Consider the following 22275-nt stretch of genomic DNA (forward strand, 5'->3'; position numbering starts at 1 on the left):
TCTAGATTACAGAAAACAATTGGATCTGCAGAGAAGATCATCAGGACTGATGTTCCCTCCGTTCAGGACCTGTACAGGTCTAGGGTCAGGACAAGGGCAGCTAATATTTCTGCAGACCCCACACATCCTGGACACAAACTTTTACCTTCAAGTAGAGCAGAGACAGTTTCTTCCTCCAGTCTCAGGGTGTCTCTACAGCAGGAATAGTCAGCTACAGTGCCGTAAAACAAATAAGCAATATTACAACATGTCTTTCTATTTTTCCACATAAAAATGACTGTACATGCACATAAATTTACATGCTGTTCCTTTTATCTTTATTTTAATTTCCTCTAAAGTTTATATATTTATACTTAATGTCTGTATGCTGTAAGGGCTTGAAACCAAAGTCAACCTCCTTGTTTGTGCTCACAAATTTGGCCATAAAAGTAATTTTGATCATTCTGCATCTCTCTACAGTGAACGGAGATTTTTTTTTTTTTTACCTCTTCCATCATCTTTCTCACTGTGCTGAGTGGCAAGATAAACTTCAGTCCTTGTCCAACATTGTTGGTCAAAGTTCCAGTATAAAACTCTTTAATTACAGCTCTGACTGTAGATATGGGTACATTAAGGCAAGTGGTATTTTCATGCAGCCTTTTCCTGATATGATGATCAACACCTAAGTGAGATGCTCTCTTGTATTTCCAGTTCTAAAGAGTGTTTAAGAGACATGGGCATGTGATGATCATACCCCATATAAACTAAAACTACATCAGGACTGTAACCAACATAAAAAAAGTTTCATCAGATTTTCCTTTAATAGAATATATAGGCTTGTCAAAATGTGTGGCACCATTTTTGTTAAAAAAAAACATGATTACTAAACATGATACCCCCTCCCCCCACTAAAAAAGTCCCAAATTATGGTATGGATTTCTCAATTAAATGTGTTCGTGCATGAAAATAAAATCAGCTCATTGGTAACAAAACTGCAAAAATGTATCGAGACAGTTTTACAAAATAGGAAATTTATTCATTCTCGTGTCAGCAGCAAAAATGTAATTTACACGGGCACATTCTGCACGATCACAGATAAAGTTTGTCCTCATTACAATACAAAATAAATCAACAAACAATTTCCAGACTTTGTTTAAAAATAGTCTACATCATGAGTTCTTCTCAAATGCATTCACGTGCAACACATGCCCACATTCGAGTAGTTCCCTAACTATTTTAGCCGTTCCAAATGAGAACAATGCTGATTTAAATTCAAGCAGACAAGTAGAATCAATTATCTTCCAGTTTATAGAGTGTGTGTCATTAAAAATAAATGATGTGGGTTGAAATCCAGTGTCTTTAATTTGCCAGCCCTGAAACAAGGTATATGCAACATGGAGTGAATACATCTTCAGCTTCCTCCAGCATAATTCTCTGGTGATCTTTGATCATATAAGTACTGTACATTCACAACCCAGCTCACATTTTATATTGGTTATAGTGACTTTAGGTTGAACAACGTAGTATCTATTTCTGACAAAATTTACAAATATACAAACATTTCTATCAACAGTTTCAGTGCAAAGATATACATATTGTCCATCATAATAAGAAAAAAATATTAACGTGAAAATTGGCATAAGAAATGTCACAAGGCATAGTGACAGAAGATCTTCTCTTCACTTCATTGTATTTCTCTGTCCCAACACAATCCGAGTTCATACACAGGCTGAATATAAAAAATAAATTCTGTGCAAAGTGTGTTTCTTTTTCGATTTCCCTCTGTCAGGGAGGGGTTATACGTCGCTGTCCTCTTTAACAAGGTTGGCCGTGTCTTTGAAACTGTCCTCGGTTGGTGAGAAGGTGCTGGGACGATCTTTCTTCTGAGGTTTTGCAGGGGGCACAAAAGGAGACGGCTCCACAGCAGATGAGTCCTCGCTGCTTCCGACAGGCGTTTCATCCTTCATCTGTAAAACAATATGCAGTTTATTGTACTTAAAGCTTCTAAGTGAGTTATTTGAAAAAAGGTTTGCAGGTTCAAACGCACCTCTGAATATGAAGGGTTTTCAAATGTGGTGCTTGGCTTTAATTTGCGTTTAAATAAGCTCCACTTTGACTCCTGAAAAAAAAAAAAATCAGCTAATAGAGTAAAAATGCTGCTATTTAGTTTTTATATGAAATAAGTTCATTAGGAATTAAATGGATTTAATGCTTTCACCTGAACAGGAAGGCTGCTAACAGAAGATGCATTGACAAGACCCGAGCTCTGATCTCCATGGTACGTGGGGTTCACAAAATTGTTCCGCTGTTCACCGCTCACATTAACTGTCACCTGTTTAAAAGGGGTCATAAAAAAGGTGTAAGGAGATTTTAAAAAAATGCACTTTACATTCAAAATGTCAAAGAATTTATATAATTTCACTGGGAAAGCATTATGTATCTGTAAATACTTGCAGATGGTAAAAGCTCTCTTTTTAAAATCCAACCTTTAACTATGCCTAAAAAAACGAATTAAATTATTAGTATATTCTCACTACAAAAGTTAAATGTTTTACATTATCATGACAAGTGATGGCTCATTTTAGTATCTGACTTTTCTTTCTACTGACAACTCAAAGTAAGGTGAGAAAATAACCAAAAGGTGGCAGTAATGCTCCACCTTCTCCAAGAGAAGAGTTATTTTGTGATAAAACCTTTGCCACTGAAAAACACAAAGTGACCTCATGCCTGTCTGTCACAGTTTTATTTGGAAAGGATTATAGAGCAAAAAGTGGGGAAGTCTCAATCCCATTCCTCATAGGAATGTACTGGTATGAGATTCTCATTAAATCATTACTGCATTAACTCCTTTCTACTTCAGTCACTAGTGGTGACTTGGATTTAAAGTCGGGGTCAGCTAAAGCAGAAGGTTGTTTCAGAAGATTTATCTTGACTTTTTTAAGTGATGCCGACTGTAGTGGATGAGTCAAGGAAAATCTAAAATAAACACGTTTTGAGAAAATTTGCTTATTGTGCAGAATCCCTTTCCCCTGATTTGCTCTTTACAGGGAACCTGACAAACTGATATTAGCTGGTTAATTAGCCCAGCTACTCCTGCCGTGTGCTACTCCAGCCTCTTAGTATGTCAGCTGGACTTTTAAAAGGTATTACCTCAACATTAATGGGCCACACTTCACTAGATTCCACACCAAAAGCTTATTTATCTTCTTGTCAACAAGAGAAATGTGTAGGAGTAACCAGTATTGTGTTGAAACAAGTATGGGATCCGAATCCAGGACCTGCTTCCTGCAGGGCAGCAATGCTAAAAATTGCACCATTGTGCAGCTATTTACAAAATCACAAATTGGAAATCAGCTGCAAAAATCTGATTGGCGAATCTCTAATTATTATGGTTGATGGGTAACATTTCAAAGTAAACATGAGAAGCAGGGTATTGTTTTTTCTTTTAAAGTCCGTGCTTCGCTTACTGGATCGGTCATTTTGTGTGCATACTTTTGAGGAATTCTGCTCGCAAATACTCTTTATTCCTTGAGGAAACCCAATAGACAGTTAAGCACATAATTATTCATGCCCAGGCACATTTAGTTTCAATATAATTTTCTATCGACCAAAAAGTTATTTCTTTCTGAAATGAAATATGAAAGCATATCTCAAATAACAATGTAAAAGGAGAAGCAACTTTTGAAAGAAAAAATAATTTTTCTACTTTTTATCAGATAATAGTGTGTCAAAAATTATCCATAACTTCTCAATAACCTGTGCGAAAATCTTTATTTTCATTACAGCAATCAAACCCTGCATTAAATTGACGGCCAACATGAGATTCAGGTGAAAGTGGCTTCTGAATTATGTTATGATATGACGACAGTCAGAGACCTATCCCCAACCTGAAGGCGCAGGGATACGACCCTCTCATCCACTGGGGTAAACCCCAACACGAGACGGCTGAGCTGGGGGGAAACAAGCAAACCCACACCAGCCCGCCGCCTCTCCCCGTGGGCCACTCCAGAGTAGAAGAGAGTCCAACCCCTCTCGAGGAGATGGGTTCCAGAGCCCACGCTGTGCGTGGAGGCGAGCCCGACTATTTCTAATCGATATCTCTCGACCTCCCGCACAAGATCAGGCTCCTTCCCCCCCAGCGAGGTGACATTCCTAGAGCCAGCCTAAGAATCCGGGGATCGGGCCACCTTCGTCCACCACCCAATCCTTTTTGCACCTGTCTCTCACAGTTCCCCCTGCAGGTGGTGGGCCCACTGGGGGATGGCCTCGCGTCTCTCGTTCGGGCTTGGCCCGGCCGGGTCCCGTGAAGAGCAACCCGGCCACCAGGCGCTCTCTGGCGAGTTCCGACCCCAGGCCTGGCTCCAGGGTGTGACCCCGGCTCCGCCGTACCGGGCAACGTCACGTGCCTCGATATATTAGTCCTCATGAAGGATTCTTGAACCGCTCTTTGTCTGACCCGTCACCTAGAGCCTGTTTGCCATGGGAGACCCTACCAGGGGCATTTAAGCCCCAGACAACATACCCTCTAGGATCGTTCGAGCACTCAAACCCCTCCACCACGTTAAGGTGGTGGAGGTTCAAGGAACCTTGAACCGCCAACAAACGCAAATCTTGAAAAATGTTGTTTATCTGAAGATCAATATTACAAATAAATGTTTATGAATAAATATGTATGAGTACCTGTGTGGCATGAATGACGGCCGGATCACCAGAGACGGGTGCAGTGGCATACAGCGGATTCTCAAACGTGATTGGGTGTTGCCCAGCAGTGATGGCAAAATTATCAACCTACAGGAATATAATTTATGTGAGGTCATAATTTACTACAATTTAAATTTATCATTACTCCACTGAATTTTTCTAAACTCTTCCCACCCAAATTCTGCTAATGCAACAGTTCTAACATAATGTTAACGATTAAACTGTCAATAAACACAACAAATAACAAGTGTAGCTCACCATCTGCATGGCCGTGTCGACAACAGACACTCCAACGTGCGACGGTCCGAGGTCCACGTCATCACCCGACCGAAACGTCACGCCGTTCCCAGTGTCAGCTGACTTCACAAGGCTGCTGAGGCTGAACAAAAACAAAACAGATCCAAAATACCCTGCTGTGGCCCTCAGGACAAAAAAATAAAAACATGAAGCAAATCAAATTTATGGGATACCTGGGAAGTTTAGGCATAGAGGGGATAAAAGATCCTGTTCGTTTGTAGTTGAGGAAAACCCCAGCAGCTAACGCTCCGGTGATCAAGATGACTATGACGGCCAGCAGAACAGCCACGGCTAGAAGACAAAAACAGGATTTCATAGTGATAAATACTTCAGATTTAAGATTTCTTCTTTGCCACTTTTTTGTTTCATATTAAAGGTGCCAAGAGTTTTAATAAACACTCCAGCGGATGCAAAAAAAACCTGACAAAAAACAATGAATCAAATATGTAGGTTAAATACAAGTAAAATCATAAAATAACCTATCTTGGAAAAGTATTCAAGTCCTGCAACTTTTTAACTTTTAGCGATGTTATAACTACAAACGCCAATACATTTTGTTAGAATTTTATGTGACAGACCAACAGAAAGTAGGGCATAAACAGTTAAATGGTTTTCAGTTTTGTTTTAAATTGTATTGTACCTGTCCCAGCTGGAGCACCTCTAGACTTCCCCATCTCACAGTAGCTGCCAGTATAGCCATATGGACATCTAAAAATTCAAGTTAATAAGGGAATTAATTAACTAATTAACAGATAAGGGAAAAGTTCTGTGCATATTTGAAAACAATGTCATTCCAGATATTTCTGATAAATGACAGATGGACAATCTTTGATGGCTAAAAATGCCTCCTGCATCTAAACTCACTTGCACTTTGGCAGACCCCCTTCATCGGTGTAGCACGTTCCACCATTCATGCATCTGCATGCAAGAGGCATTGCAACAGGAGCCTCAATGGCTGCAGGAGCAAAAGCCGGGCATACAGTGGATGAGCAACAACAAAGTAAAACAGCAATGTCTCACCACAACACAACACACACGAGCAGCCAGGCGGCACACGTGGAGAATGGATGTATGAATGCATAACAAGACCAACTTCACTACAAACAAGAGGCTGCGGATGGTAAGAGCAATGCGGGCGTTGTTGTTTACCTGCATCACATTCTGTTGAGTCGGCATTTAGTGGAGGGGAGCCTTGTGGGCAGGCGCAGGTGTACCCTCCTGGCCGGAGGAGGCAGAGGTGACTGCACATGTTCTTACATGGGTTGGGCACTGACAAGGACAGATAAAGCCACTGTGAGTACATGAAGGGGTATTTTAAACCTTCTTCCACATCAGCATATTTTAATACAGTTTACTTTGATTTAGTTCAGATTTCAATTTAGTTTTCCACACAGTTTCCAGAGCAATAACTTCAAAACTTTGCTCTCTTTTTGCAAACTAAAACATTTGAAAACCCAATCTTTAAGCTGTCTTTTTTTCCGATTTTTTTATTTATTTGGTAGAATAGCTTCTTCATAGCATTTCACAGCGCAACTATTTTTTAGCAACCTAATGGCTTCCACCAGGTCCTTTGTGGCTCAGATTATTGTTTTATTTTAGATTATGCGGAAACAATTAGGGATATTGGTGAAAAGGACCAGAACTGTCGAGAAAATGTTGTGCTCTGTGCACAAAATGTTTCATGATGCTTTATGATGCACAAGTTAGTGCTTGCTTTTTGTCATTAAATGTTAATCCCAATGTGGACAAATCTTATTCACATTTATTAAAACATTAATGTTTAAACCACTCATTTGAACCTTGCCTTTCAATAGTTTTTACATTACTAGAACCTCTTGACATTTCTTCAAAATACAACAACAAATTTCACAGTATTTTATAGCAATTTTAAGAAATGGATCAACACAAAATAGAGAATACGTTTTAAATTGGGGGGAAGGAGATACATATTCATATATTTTTACAAAACAAATCTTACAAGTGTGGCATACATTTGTAATCGGTTGACAGAATAAAATCCACTGCGGTCAACTGCCCTCATATGTCACCTAATAAGAAGTTAGAGCCTGTTTGTAACATAGTCTCGATATAAATCCAGCTGTTCTTTGAAGGTCTTAGAGGAGTAAGGGGAAGTTATAAAATAATTTCCCAAGCTTTAAAAACCTCGCTGAAGACTGTTTAATCCATCATCTGAAGGTTAAAGTTAAAGGAGTAAGGCACTGTAACTTTGGAGGAACTGCAGAGATCTACGGCTCAGGTGAGACAACCTGTTGACAGGACAACTATCACAATCAGAGCCATAAGAAGTCCCATTTGCAGTTTTCCACAACCAATGTAAGGGATACAGAAAGCATGTCGAAGAAGGAGCTCTGGTCAGATGAGACAAAAATTTTAACGTGTGCTGAAAATTAACACTGCACATCACCCTGATCTGCCATGCAGGTAAAGGCATACAGCAAAATACTTGCAGCTGTAGTTTTACAAAATATAGACTCAGTAGATTAAAACTATTGCATGCTACCCTTTTTAGATTTTACTTTTGAACAACATCCTTCCGCTTTAAACTTATGTGCTTCTCTGTTTTTATCTACCACATAAGATCTCAACAAGGTTTAAGGAGTACATGGTCATTTTCAACAAATAGAGTTCCGATAAAGTACCTTTTGAAAATAACAACCTTTAAGCAGGTGTTTATAATACTTTACCTTAAACCCATATTTCTGTTTAAAAATGTTTTTTATTGATCTGATTTAATAGTCTGATCTTAAATGTTGTATTTTCATTAGCTGTAAGTGAAAAATCATAATTATTAATAGATATAAAGGCTTGGAAACTTCTTTGTGTAATTAATCTATATAATGTGTTTCACATAATGAATTGAGGTATGGAAATAAATGAACTTTTATTATTATAATTTATTGAATATGATTGAAAATAGGTTAGCAACGTGCCGTAAATATGTTTCTTTAAGTGCAGTAAAAGGCTTATAAATTTCTGCATATTTGTTTTAATGCTCAGACCTGACTGGTTGTGCCGGTGCTCCTGGTAAATACGGACTTGTGTGAGCCAGGGGTTGATTGTGAGGACTTTGACTTTATTTCCTTGCCCAAACTTGTTTGTCTTCCACACTTCTCCTTTCTCTTTAGTTGTCCAGTATACATGTCCTTCAAAGACATCCAGACTGTAGGGATTTCCAATATCTGGAACACAGTAAACAAACAAACAGATATTTAATCATCTAGTAAAATCAGAACTTGCCGTCATATTTATTTTTAAATATTGCGTCATTTATCTGACCTCCTGATATGACAATCTTCCTGTCTGTCCCATCAGTCTTCATGGACTCAATAATGTTTTCTTTGGAGTCACACCAGTAGATTCTGTTTCCATTCACGTAGTCCAGAGCCAGCCCAGTGGGCCACCCCAGGTCTTCCTTCTTCACCAGGACTTCTCTGTGTTGTCCGTCCATCCATGCTGTCTCAATTTTGGGATTCCTCCCCCAGTCAGTCCAGAACATTTTTCTGCTCAGAGATTGTCACAAAATAATTTATCTTTGACAAAAAGGTGGACACAAAGACAAACACCAAATTTCTTTCATGCAACACTTTCTACCCTAATGATGGGTTGACAACGATAGCTGCTGGTTGATCAAGATCAGTGTGGATCAGCCACTTCCTGTAGCGCCCATCCAGTTTAGCCACTTCGATTCTGTTGGTCCCTGAATCTGTCCAGTAAATATGTCTGTGGAAAGAGTTTTACGAAACATTGAGCATATTTAAACGAGATAAACTGCAACATCTGCAACTAAGAACTTAACTCATAATTATGTTTGGTTACCTGCCAACACAGTCTACGGCGATGCCCTCAGGTTTGGCAATATATCGCAGGTTCAAATCCACCTCTTTTACTGGGTTGTTACCATAATCATTAAATGTGGTCATGTAGGCACGCTTGATGGAGCCAAACTGAGAACCCTGACCAAGAACTGTCCAGTAAACAACACCTGCAGACCAAAAAGGAAATGTTTATTCACCTCCTTGTGACCTTGGTATTCATTGTGCAGAGGTGTCCAACTCCGGTCCTCAAGAGCTACTGTCCAGCAACTGTTAGATGCATCTCAAAGTTGAAGGACCATGGCGCACAAGGACCGAAATTGGAGCCCACTTCTCTACAGAAACAGACATACTGAGGCCTTCGCCGTCTGGATCCCACAAGTAGTCCAAGGCATGAATGTTCTCGGCATTGTCCACATAGTCTGAATACTGCTCAGAGGACAGATTGAAACGTCGAATGCGAATGTTGTCTGGCAAGAGCAGGACTGGAGGATTTCCTACGCAGATCGATCTGAGGTTAATAATTTCCTATCATCATAAAACCCCTGAGAAAGGTTTATTTTTGCCCCACTCTTACCTTGAGCAGCACATTCAGTCCCATGCGGCTCGCCAAAAGATTTAAAGCCTTCAGCACAGAAACATTCGTAACTGCCTTTCGTGTTCCTGCAGTCCTGAGGACACGTTCCAAACACCTCACACTCATTCACGTCTGACCCCAAGAGAGGAGGAGACAACAAGAATTAAAACTTGAACTATGTGTACAAACTTCTTCTGCTTGAAGGCGAGCGTCTTATTCACCTTGACAGGTATGTTTTTCTGTGGCTCTGGGCTTGTAACCGGGTCTGCAGGAGCAAAGGAAGCCTCCCTCAGTCAGGTCCGTGCAGTTGTGTTCACACATGTTTGCGATGCATGTGTGTCCATGGCCCACATCTAAAAGAAGTGTGCCCAAAGTTAAATGTGGGGTGAATGCAGAGGCATCAGGCAATGTGGGTTTACTTGGAAGACATTAATGGAGAACCTGGGGCTTTTATTTTCTAGTTTCATGTTGAACAGATTTAAATTATTTTGAAATTGTCCTAATGCCTGTGTAGCTACAACACATTTGATGGTTAATGCAACAGAAATAATTAATAACATATAATTAAAACAGATTGTTGAGAGAAAGGAATGAAAGTTTAGCACCAGTTAAAATGGACAATGAGCTCTTCAGTTGGCTAGTTTGGTTTATTTTGGTGGAAATTTAAGGTTGAATAAGAAACTATTTTATCAGTAAGGCTCAGTTTACTTTAGCAACAATAAAAGTTAAATGTTACAAATATAAAAGTGTATAATATATGCATTGCCTGGCAGAACATCAAATAAATGCCCCATAATTTAAAATCCTACGTCAAAAAAATATTAAAACCTTTAATACTGAACACAAATCTGATCATTAAGTTCATGCAATACAATCTGTGATCAATGGGACTAAATAAAGTAGTTTTGTTAATTCATTTCCATTTATCTTAAAACAAAGTTCATAACTTTAGAGGTTTTGGACATATGGGGTGGGTCCATTTGCATTGCCTTATCCTGGAGGGAAATAAAAAAAATCTTAAGGTAGAAAAGAATAAAACTAAATAAGTTAAAACGAGCTCATCTGTATAGTGTTGACTTTTCATGCTTAATGTACAGGGGTTGGACAATGAAACTGAAACACTTGGTTTTAGACCACAATAATTTATTAGTATGGTGTAGGGCCTCCTTTTGCAGCCAATACAGCGTCAATTCGTCTTGGGAATGACATATACAAGTCCTGCACAGTGGTCAGAGGGATTTTAAGCCATTCTTCTTGCAGGATAGTGGCCAGGTCACTACGTGATACTGGTGGAGGAAAATGTTTCCTGACTCGCTCCTCCAAAACACCCCAAAGTGGCTCAATAATATTTAGATCTGGTGACTGTGCAGGCCATGGGAGATGTTCAACTTCACTTTCATGTTCATCAAACCAATCTTTCACCAGTCTTGCTGTGTGTATTGGTGCATTGTCATCCTGATACACGGCACCGCCTTCAGGATACAATGTTTGAACCATTGGATGCACATGGTCCTCAAGAATGGTTCGGCAGTCCTTGGCAGTGACGCGCCCATCTAGCACAAGTATTGGGCCAAGGGAATGCCATGATATGGCAGCCCAAACCATCACTGATCCACCCCCATGCTTCACTCTGGGCATGCAACAGTCTGGGTGGTACGCTTCTTTGGGGCTTCTCTGCACCGTAACTCTCCCAGATGGGGGGAAAACAGTAAAGGTGGACTCATCAGAGAACAATACATGTTTCACATTGTCCACAGCCAAGTTTTGCGCTCCTTGCACCATTGAAACCGACGTTTGGCATTGGCATGAGTGACCAAAGGTTTGGCTATAGCAGCTCGGCCGTGTTTATTGACCCTGTGGAGCTCCCGACGGACAGTTCTGGTGGAAACAGGAGAGTTGAGGTGCACATTTAATTCTGCCGTGATTTGGGTAGCCGTGGTTTTATGTTTTTTGGATACAATCCGGGTTAGCACCCGAACATCCCTTTCAGACAGCTTCCTCTTGCGTCCACAGTTAATCCTGTTGGATGTGGTTCATCCTTTTTGGTGGTATGCTGACATTACCCTGGATACCGTGGCTCTTGATACATCACAAAGACTTGCTGTCTTGGTCACAGATGCGCCAGCAAGACGTGCACCAACAATTTGTCCTCTTTTGAACTCTGGTATGTCACCCATAATGTTGTGTGCATTTCAACATTTTGAGCAAAACTGTGCTCTTACCCTGCTAATTGAACCTTCACACTCTGCTCTTACTGGTGCAATGTGCAATCAATGAAGACTGGCTACCAGGCTGGTCCAATTTAGCCATAAAACCTCCCACACTAAAATGACAGATGTTTCAGTTTCATTGTCCAACCCCTGTAGATGTCTTCTTTTAATCTTCAATTGAACCATCTGACTTCCCTGACTTAAATGTGCACATTGCAAGCAAAAAACATTGAACTGAATGGAGGACAAAGCCAGTGACTCAAGTGAGCTTAACAGCCCAGTTAGCGTGTTTGTCCTGACTATAGTTTATAAGCCAAATACTTCTAGCCCTTGTTCAGAACTAATAAAGCCTTTTGAATGGGGAGTGAAAGATCTACAATGGACAAGAGAAGAAGTCCTGCTGCATTCTATTAAAGCATTTGGGATTTACATACCAGGATATTTTTACTTAAGGTTATCATGCTGTGAAAATTTAAGACCATCATCCTAGAATAACCCAATGATCTTTTCTTGCAACCCAGTTTTACCTGTATATTTGTTAATGAAAATCGCAGCTTTTATGACAGTGTGTGAAGAATCTGCAACATAATTAACAACAAAGTACTCAAAGCAACTTGCTGCACAACACTGAAAGATGAAAATTACATAAATAATCAGGAAAAATAATCTTGGCGTGCACTGACAGTTTTTGGTCTGTTAAGATCAAAATGAATTCATTTCTAAAGGGCCCCGCCATGTCTAAGACATTCATCAATTAATTTAGCAAACTAAATTTAGTTTAGCACAATGTGTGTCGGGACAAAAGTTGAGTTTAAAACCAGTTCTTAAAAAATTTGGTTGATAAGATGAACTATATATTAATGAGATTATACTAATGGAAACGCAAATAGGCTACAAAAACATGGGCTGTGACAAACAGTTACTGGGTTTGTAATTTAAATATAGTCAACATAACATATAGTGAATAACTTTTTTTCCAAGTTTAACCTTTTTGGATAACTTAAGGCACTGTTATTTTTTAGTTATTTTGAACATTACTAGACACCTAAACCAATAGAAAAAAATAGCTAAAGTTTATGGCTAGCAATATTAAAAATCTATTATATTAGATGCATTTAAAATTAATAAAAACACGTTGGCCTTTTTGTGTTATTTTATACGGTAACTTACGGCAACCAAGCTCATCTGACTCGTCTCCACAGTCGTCATAATCATCGCAGGCGTACTGTATAGGGATGCACTGTCCGTTACTGCACTTGTACTCCTCTTCTGCACAAGGTCCATGTGTGGGCTTTTGACCTGCATGAAGGCAATGTGTAAACAGAAACATGGATGCAGAAACTTCTATTTCTATCTGAAGATAAAAATTGAAATAGTGTAGCTTAAAGGAGGAAACGTTATCAACTACATCAGCCATCATGCATTATTAATAAAGGGAACTGTGCTCACAGTTTTCTTGTCTTTCATCAGAACCATCGCCACAGTCATCGACAGAGTTGCACAGCTCAGGGCTGTAGATGCAGCGGTTATTATCACATCGGAAACGGAACGGAGCCTCACACTCAATGTTCACTACAAATAAGCAGAACCAGTGCACCTCACATTAAAACTGCTGAAAATTTAGCGGCCAAAACAATACATTTCTGCAACTGACATAAAAAAAAACATTTCCCTTGATGTTTTACTTGAATCAAAAGCAGCAAAAGGCTGCAGTTTTTCTCAATGTTAATCCTTACAGCAGAGATGCAGCTCTTCGTCAGAGTTGTCTCCACAGTCATTATCGCCGTCGCATTTCCAGTGAGGCTGGACACAAATGTGGTTCCTGCATTCAAACAGGAAGGGCGGGCAGTATGTGCCGTTGGGAAAGCGGGTTGCTGGAGGAAAGAACATTTCTGTCAGACCGAATTTTTACCTAAACATCTGCTATAATATGTGAAGGTATTCTCTTCCGGTTTGGTTTTATTTGTTTGTTAAATAGATGTCATTTTTTACTCTATTTGGGTTTTATAGGTTGAGTTTGGTCCTTGTTTTGTTGGACCTTTGTTTGGGTTTCTGTCGTATCCTGAGATAATATTTGTTATTTTAACATGTCATCAGGTCCAAGGCAAAAATATTGCTGGGGCTTCTCAACTCAGTACCTGATCATTATGATCCTCATGCTTTGGCTATTTTTTCTTTTCCTGTAGATATTATTTTCTTCGGATTACCTGCCTCTGACAAGCTCTAAATTCTGATTTAAAGTATAAATGTTCTAGTTTTTTTTTTTTTACATTAGACAAGTCACACACCATTTCGTGGCACAACGAAAACATTACCGTGCCTCGCAAAAGTATTAATGCCCCGAATGCCTTTTTCTTTTTTATTTCATTACAACTACAAACTTCAATGTATTTCATTGGGATTTTATAGGATAGATCAACACAAGTCTTCTGTCCCTTTTACCCTTCAAAGAAAGCCATAAGAAATTGTTTTTGCAGTTTGCCACAAGCTGTGAAGGTGATGCAGAAAGAAGGTACTGTGGTCGCATGAGACTGAAACTGAACCATTTGCAAACAGACATCCAAATTAGTATGTGTGAAAGATACTGCCACCCTGAAATCAACATCCACATGATGAAACATGATGGTGGTGGCTGCATGATTCTGTCGGGATCCTTTTCTTCAGCAGAGGCAGGAAGCTTGTCAGAGTTGAAGATGGACAGAGATAAATACAGGACAATCATTAAAGAAATGCTGCAGAAGGCTTGAGGCTGGCGCTGAGGTTCACCTTTAACCAGGACAACAACCCTAAACATACAGCACGAGCTACAATGAAACGGTTTAGATGAAAACATAGCCATGTGTTAGACGGGACCTGTCAAAGTCTTAACTAAAATCCAGTTGAGAAGGCTTGTAAAGATGTTCACAGATGCTCACCATCAGCACTGACTAGGCTTGGGCTGTTTTGCAAAGAAAATTGGGCAAAAATTCTAGTTTCTACAGGTCCTTCTCAAAATATTAGCATATTGTGATAAAGTTCATTATTTTCCATAATGTAATGATGAAAATTTAACATTCATATATTTTAGATTCATTGCACACTAACTGAAATATTTCAGGTCTTTTATTGTCTTAATACGGATGATTTTGGCATACAGCTCATGAAAACCCAAAATTCCTATCTCACAAAATTAGCATATTTCATCCAACCAATGAAAGAAAAGTGTTTTTAATACAAAAAACATCAACCTTCAAATAATCATGTACAGTTATGCACTCAATACTTGGTCGGGAATCCTTTTGCAGAAATGACTGCTTCAATGCGGCGTGGCATGGAGGCAATCAGCCTGTGGCACTGCTGAGGTCTTATGGAGGCCCAGGATGCTTCGATAGCGGCCTTTAGCTCATCCAGAGTGTTGGGTCTTGAGTCTCTCAACGTTCTCTTCACAATATCCCACAGATTCTCTATGGGGTTCAGGTCAGGAGAGTTGGCAGGCCAATTGAGCACAGTGCAGTGATACCATGGTCAGTAAACCATTTACCAGTGGTTTTGGCACTGTGAACAGGTGCCAGGTCGTGCTGAAAAATGAAATCTTCATCTCCATAAAGCTTTTCAGCAGATGGAAGCATGAAGTGCTCCAAAATCTCCTGATAGCTAGCTGCATTGACCCTGCCCTTGATAAAACACAGTGGACCAACACCAGCAGCTGACACAGCACCCCAGACCATCACTGATTGTGGGTACTTGACACTGGACTTCTGGCATTTTGGCATTTCCTTCTCCCCAGTCTTCTTCCAGACTTTGGCACCTTGATTTCCGAATGACATGCAGAATTTGCTTTCATCCGAAAAAAGTACTTTGGACCACTGAGCAACAGTCCAGTGCTGCTTCTCTGTAGCCCAGGCCAGGCGCTTCTGCCGCTGTTTCTGGTTCAAAAGTGGCTTGACCTGGGGAATGCAGCACCTGTAGCCCATTTCCTGCACACGCCTGTGCACAGTGGCTCAGATGATTAGGTTCATAGCTCGTTTAGAGACCCTTTTAATGATATGCTAATTTTGTGAGATAGAAATTTTGGGTTTTCATGAGCTGTATGCCAAAATCATCCGTATTAAGACAATAAAAGACCTGAAATATTTCAGTTAGTGTGCAATGAATCTAAAATATATGAATGTTAAATTTTCATTATGACATTATGGAAAATAATGAACTTTATCACAATATGCTAATATTTTGAGAAGGACCTGTATATGTGCAAAGCTGCTAGACACATATCAAAAAAGACTTGCAGCTGAACCTGCGATAAGAGATGGTTCTGCAGAGTATTAAATTAGAGGGACTGAATACAATTGCACTACCAAAATTTAAAACAATATATTATTTTTTATCTACTTCACAAATATATACCATTTTTGTTGGTCTATCACATAAAATCCTAAATGAAATACACTGGAGGCTGGAGTTGGAAAAAAAAAACGTGAAAAGTGGTGTAAATTATTTTGCAAGACAATGTATTGCGTTCAGTTCTGCTAAAAAAAGGGTGAATAGTGTGACACTCACGGCACGATGTCTCATCTGTGTAGTCCAGACAGTCGGCGTTGCCATCACATTTGAAACGTTCAGGTATACAATGTCCACTCGCACACTGGAAGTAGCCAGGAAGACAGGTCCGCAGCTCTGCTCAACAGAGAATAGAAGTATGGCTGTTTCAAAAAGCACTGATCAGCTTGTAATGATGCAATGATCCCAGATTTTTCTTTACCTGTGTGGGCAAAACCATTTTTGTTTTACTCAATAAAAGTTACTGCGAGGTGAGATGAAGCAAGGGTTGATGTTCTACACCAGTGAAGTGCACAGTACGTTTCTTTGCTTTGCAGCAGACTGCATAATCTCCTCCTCAATAACCAACCGTTGGTGGACCTCCTTGTCTGGCCTTCGGACTCAAAGTTTTATTGCTTCTTTGTTTATCGCCGCCCTTCTTTACTTACAAACAGCCATATCCCGAGCCAAAACAAAGAGCCACCACTTACCGCAGTCCCTTTCATCCGAGTTGTCCTCACAGTCGTTGTCATGGTCACAGACCCAATGGTTGGGAACGCAGTGCAGGTTGTCACAGCGATACTCGCTCTCGGTGCACGAGCGTGGTGCTGGGAGGAATCAAGGAAGCAAAATCATGCTTTATTAACTTTAGAAACTTTATCAACTTAAAAAAAGCTTTTACAAATCTGAAAAAAATCCGTTTTTACCTTTCTTACATTATCTTCATCTTTAAACTTAGACCAATGCATAAAATAAGCTGAATTACTGTCTTCCATATTTTAACATTACACTAAGTTAATATAGGAAGCCTAAACCTACAAAAGCAGCATATAAAGGCCCATCGTTCCTATTTCAAATGCTGCATTAGACTTATTAGCTGGGATGTTTAAAATCTCCAGGGCAAAGGGTAGAAGACTCCTTCATTCCCTCCTTTTTACACACTGAGGACATCCTGTTTCTCCAGGTGCTGATAAGACTACCTCTCTCACTACTACACCCTGAAGCCTTTCAAAACCCTCTCCAGATATTGGATTAAATAAGCGCAAAACTGTTCTTTGCCACTAGCTCCCTTTCCCATTTAAACAATCCACATAGTGAGAGCTGTTTAACAGGACATTTTCCAGACTGAATCCATCGGTTTTTATGACATTATGGGAATTTTATTACAAAAGATTCCCATGGTGATGTTTTGTTGACTGTTTCTCCCCCTACAACAGCACAATGCTAAAGATGGCTTTGGATTAGCAGAGTGGTAAAGGGTTATTGCACAGTCTTTTTTACACATCTGCACAAGGCCTATTAAAATCTATAATAATTAGAAAAATCTGGACTGGATTATCAAAGTGTGTAATAACAGAGAGCACTATTTCACAAAATAAAAAAATAAAAAAATGCATCTTCAGGTTAAACTAAGCAGTTAAATGTCCTGTTTTGAATTTTAAATCAGTGTTTATTAGTAACAAAAAAAACAACGAATGAGGTGGTCGAGTACTCTGTGGTGATGTGACAAACCAAACAAAATTAAATGTAAAAAGACTCCTATTTTTTAGAAATTTGGATTTTTATCCTATAAGAAATTACAAAATCAAATTCAACACTTTTCTGGACTTGTAAACAGAGCCTTACAAGAACCACCAGATGTACTTATATGCTGTTGGATGTGAGTGTGTTTGTTTGATGAAGTAAGCTCCACTCACTGCAGCTGCGTTCATCCGAGTTATCTCCGCAGTCATCATCCCCATCACACCTCCATCTGAGCGGGATGCAGCGGTGATTGTTACAGCGGAAATCCCCGGTAGGGTCGCAGGTCACCTCCTCTGAATGAAGAGAAGAGGTTGCTGTTTTTCAGCCCTTTAAGCTTGTTTGACTACTTTTCTAACCAAAGAGCTCATTAGATTCCAAGATTTAGGCTTAAATGAATTTTGAGAATGTATTTTTTGAATAAGGAGCATGCCTGCATGTGGAATACTGGGTGGTAAAATATTTATGGCATCATCTAAGCAAACCATGAAATACATACAGTACCTACTTTTGCATATTTGTGCAGTTAGCTCATGGGGGAGCTGCACACTGGGAATTAATGTTCACTTTCACATTTACAAAGGGGTGCTCTATGTTTCCTTAAATCCAACAAAAAACACAAATGAAACTTCATCCAATAATAGTAAGTAAAACACTGAAAGACCAAGATCTGGTAAAAAGGCTTAATAAAAAAAAGTTTAATAAATGGCAATGTATTTTGAATAATTCCTCATATATTTGTATTATCTAAATGAAAAGTTTAAAGAAAGATACATTTAAATATTTATTGGATAGATTTTTCAAAGATTTTTTAAGGTTTTTCTATGGATTTTCCAAAAGCAACTGAAAGTTTTTTTTGAGGAATGCTTTGTTGTTTTAAGCATCTTAACTCTGACCTTTGAATCATCCAAGCATTAAAATGCTTCCTAAATGTAATAGATGAGGTAAAACTCAGTGTTATGTTGACATGAAACAGACACTCACTGAAGAAACTACTGCATAATTTGGATCTTAAACCACTCCAACAAGCTCTCACAAAGATACATGACATGTTTTGCCATCTCTCTAATGTAGAGATAAGCTGGTGACTGGCATCAAGGTGAACCAAAGTTTAAAAAAAGTTATGAATTAAATGCTGCTAAATTATACTATTTAGCCTTATTTAGCTGCAGAAAGAGTCACTTTTCTGCCCATCTTAGACTATGGTGACATGATTTATATGCAAGCATCTTCTCAATGTTTGCATACGTTGGATTCTGTATATCACGGAGCCTTATGTTTTATCACTGGTCTTGGAGCCCTTACTCTGTCTTCTGTTTACCTGTGTAGGATGGACTGCCTTATACACCCACAGATTCTGTCATTGGTATAATCTTATTTAAAAACTCATCTTGGGTTTCCTTCCCTCTTATTTCCTGTCCTTTGTTGTGAGGAAATCCTCAGGAGGTTATTCTCTGCGCTCAGATAAGTTCATTTTATTAACTGAACCCAAGGTTCGTACTGATCATGTCAAAGAATCCTTCCAGTTTAATCCCTCATACTGGAATCAACTGCAGAAAGACTAACTAGTTTGTAAATGTTTTGACTGATAACCAGTTGTATCCATGCCCTGTGTTTATTTATATGGGCTTTTATATCTGTGGTTTCATCAAGTCTTCGTTTTGGCATTTTTCAGCTCTAACATGTGACTCCAGTGCCTTTACACACATAATTTGCCTAGCTTTAACACATACATGCTTACTATAGTTGGCTTCATTAACATTACTCTGAACAGGTTTTAACCAACTTCTGAAATTACAGTTTTCAAGCCCAACCTTGAAAACAATAACTCAGCGTACAAAGGAAAACTATCTTCTAGGAGTTCATGGGGAACGCTTTAAATTCCTTTGAACATGGCTGTTTGAAGCCATGCATCGTGGTCTTTGTAGTTTTCTTAAAGCATAACACCCATATTTCTCAGCCAGAGCTACACACACAGAATGCATGAATGTTGCCTGTGCTGTCGGACAAAAAACACCAAATACAAATAAAATTAAAATCCAAAAGAAACAAAAAGCAAGCGTACAAATTTAGAATGCAACTAAATTTGCTATGGGAAATCTAGTGCGCTTGACTGTTTAAGGCCTTCTATTTAGATGAATACATTTTAGACTCAACAGCAGTAAAAAATAGAGATCTGTAAACTTCAAATGACACAAATATCATTAATATTCAAAAACCATAAACATTGAGAGCTAGCTGAAGATTTCAGCGACAAACAAAATTTGGACATTAGGAAAATGTCCAGGCTTGTATTCTCAACTACAGTGTCAGTTGAAAACGAAAGACAGCTTATTTTTTAATTAAAATGCAAAGGTCTAAAAGGGAGGAGTGCAGACTGCCACAGACAGATGTGCGAGCTCTATTCATGCCAGTACATCGTACGTCTGAGGAGGATAAGACTGCCGGAGATGAGAACCACAGAAGGCAGAGGAGTGAAATAGAGCTGGTCTGGGCTGTCTCTACCACACAGTGCCTTGGGGGGGGTCAAAGATAGCGCGGTGTTCACGACTCCTGCCCTCCTAGCCCTCCACCTGGCCCATCCACTGCATTCTTACAGGAAGATTAGCGCAGATCTCCCCTCCTGTGCAGGCATGGCACTAATGGAGTGAGGGTCTGTGATAAGAGATGGGAGGGCCGTAGCCGAGTGTATTTGGACCGTAGCAAGTACAAAGAGACATATATAAACCCTGCCCCCACGAAGGACAGAGCACACATACACATATATGTTGTCTCACACCAATGGACAGCTCATAAATCTGCGGTGCTTCCCAGGAGAGATAAATTATGGGGGAGGAAGAGTGATGAGACGATCTCCATCAGCACATCCCTGCACCACAGTTACACAGCAGGCTGAAGGCCTGGCTAATTGCCTTTATTCACTCCTAAAGAATTCTCTAGAGTGATCTAAGGTTGATAAAACAACAACAAATACATGGAAACCAGGGAACCCAAGCAGAGCTCTTGTTGTACAATGCTGACTCACCACAGCCCTGCTCGTCGCTGTTGTCTCTGCAGTCGTTGTGGCCGTTGCAGACAGACCACAGTGGCACACAGCGGTAGTTGGTTTTGCAGTCAAATTCTGTGTGGTTGTCACATCGATAGGCTGGACCCACTTTTAGAAAAAAAAACAAAAAACAGTAGAGACTGTTAAAAGAAGAAAAGGCCATAGAGTAACTTATTAAAACCATGAGTACGGATAGATGCACTACATCCGATTAGTGTCTTTAGGTGCAATTTATGTTTTCTAGGTCCAATGTTTCAGCGTACTGTGAGGTAAATATGCAGTGCCTTGCAAAAGTATTCAAACCCCTTTGACTTTTTACCTAATGTCTTGCTACAACCATGAACTTTTCTATATCATAATCCAAGTAGTGCATGATTGTGAAAGCAAAGGAAAAAACTACATGGTTTTCAAAATGTTTTACAAATGGAAAAATGAAAAGTGTGACGTGCATTTGTGCTACCACATGCCACATAGAGGAAATAAAAACATGTGGAAAACGATGCAACATGGTTTGTATGGAGGAAAATGAACACTGCATATCACACTGAACTCAGCATTTACACTGCATTGCTACAGCATCAAGCTGTGGGGGTGCTATTCTTCTGCAGGAACAAGGAAACTAGTACAACAGTACAACCCTGGAGGAAAACCTGCCAGAGGCTGCAAAAAACTTGAGACTGTGGTGGAGATTTACCTTCCAACAGGCCAACGAAGCTAAACATGCAGTCAGTGCTACAGTGGAATGTTTTATATCAGGTTTCTGCAACCTGTAGGTCCTTAGCAGTTTGTGGCTGTTTAGGCCCTGCATGCCAACAACTTGATATCAAAAATCATATAAACCTGACCAGCATTTTTAAAGATAAAGGTAATAAAAGTATAGTCTAAGTACTTTTGGTATGTTTTGTACTATTGAATAAGAACAATAGTACAAGGAATTGTGTTTGTTTTTAGGCTGCAAACTGTGTGCCTTTTTTCCTTCATTTTCCACAAAATAGAAATGGTCCATTTAAAAATATGCATTCAGTGCTATAAATATCAGGTGCTGTTTTTAGCACTACTGCCTTGAACCAAGAAGGTACAGGGTTTGAACTCCAGCCAGGGTGTTTTGTATGTTCTCCCTGTACATGTGTGGGTCCTCTCTGGTTATTCCAACTTCCTCCCACAGTCCAAAAACACACGTTAGGTTAACTGAGCACTCTAAATTATTTTCAGTGTGTTTGTAATGATTGCTGATCAATGTATATCCTTGTATAAGAATGGCCTAGTCAAAGTCCAAACTTGGATCCAATTACAAATCTGTAGCAAGACTAATAAATTGTGGTTCAGAGAGGCTGATCATCCAATACTGACTGAGCTTCAGCTATGTGGCAAAGAAGAATGGGCAAAGATTTCAGTATCTTGAAGTGCAAAGCTGGTAGAGACATACTGCAAAACGTTTTTAAATCATAGGCTCAGAGGGGTAAAAACAATTACATGCCACACGTTTTAGATTTTGAAAACGATGTGTCCTTTTCTTTCCCCTTTATAGTCATGCACTATTTTGTGTTGGTCTATTACATAAAACTCACATAAAATTCTAATAAAATACTAAGTGAA

The 22275-nt window shown here is 39.4% G+C and overlaps 1 protein-coding gene across 1 annotated transcript in view; it reads right to left on the reverse strand.

The window, feature by feature from the left end:
* Positions 1-993: 993 nt before the first annotated feature.
* Positions 994-22275, reverse strand: part of lrp2a (low density lipoprotein receptor-related protein 2a) — a 73722-nt gene continuing 52440 nt past the window's right edge. The window contains exons 59-81 of the mRNA XM_047370248.1: positions 20659-20787; positions 17810-17929; positions 16604-16720; positions 16134-16250; positions 13334-13471; positions 13047-13169; positions 12768-12896; positions 9609-9740; positions 9388-9519; positions 9164-9307; positions 8815-8980; positions 8590-8718; positions 8275-8498; positions 7998-8177; positions 6127-6246; positions 5842-5932; positions 5618-5685; positions 5151-5268; positions 4939-5059; positions 4660-4767; positions 2198-2311; positions 2027-2098; positions 994-1946 (exon numbers count right to left, since the gene is read on the reverse strand). Coding sequence (XP_047226204.1) covers positions 1776-1946; positions 2027-2098; positions 2198-2311; positions 4660-4767; positions 4939-5059; positions 5151-5268; positions 5618-5685; positions 5842-5932; positions 6127-6246; positions 7998-8177; positions 8275-8498; positions 8590-8718; positions 8815-8980; positions 9164-9307; positions 9388-9519; positions 9609-9740; positions 12768-12896; positions 13047-13169; positions 13334-13471; positions 16134-16250; positions 16604-16720; positions 17810-17929; positions 20659-20787 — 2963 coding nt within the window. The 3' untranslated portion in view covers positions 994-1775. The remainder of the gene's footprint in view (positions 1947-2026; positions 2099-2197; positions 2312-4659; positions 4768-4938; positions 5060-5150; positions 5269-5617; positions 5686-5841; positions 5933-6126; positions 6247-7997; positions 8178-8274; positions 8499-8589; positions 8719-8814; positions 8981-9163; positions 9308-9387; positions 9520-9608; positions 9741-12767; positions 12897-13046; positions 13170-13333; positions 13472-16133; positions 16251-16603; positions 16721-17809; positions 17930-20658; positions 20788-22275) is intronic.

The sequence above is a fragment of the Girardinichthys multiradiatus genome, chromosome 7 (genome assembly GCF_021462225.1).
Source record: "Girardinichthys multiradiatus isolate DD_20200921_A chromosome 7, DD_fGirMul_XY1, whole genome shotgun sequence".
Taxonomy (NCBI): domain Eukaryota; kingdom Metazoa; phylum Chordata; class Actinopteri; order Cyprinodontiformes; family Goodeidae; genus Girardinichthys; species Girardinichthys multiradiatus.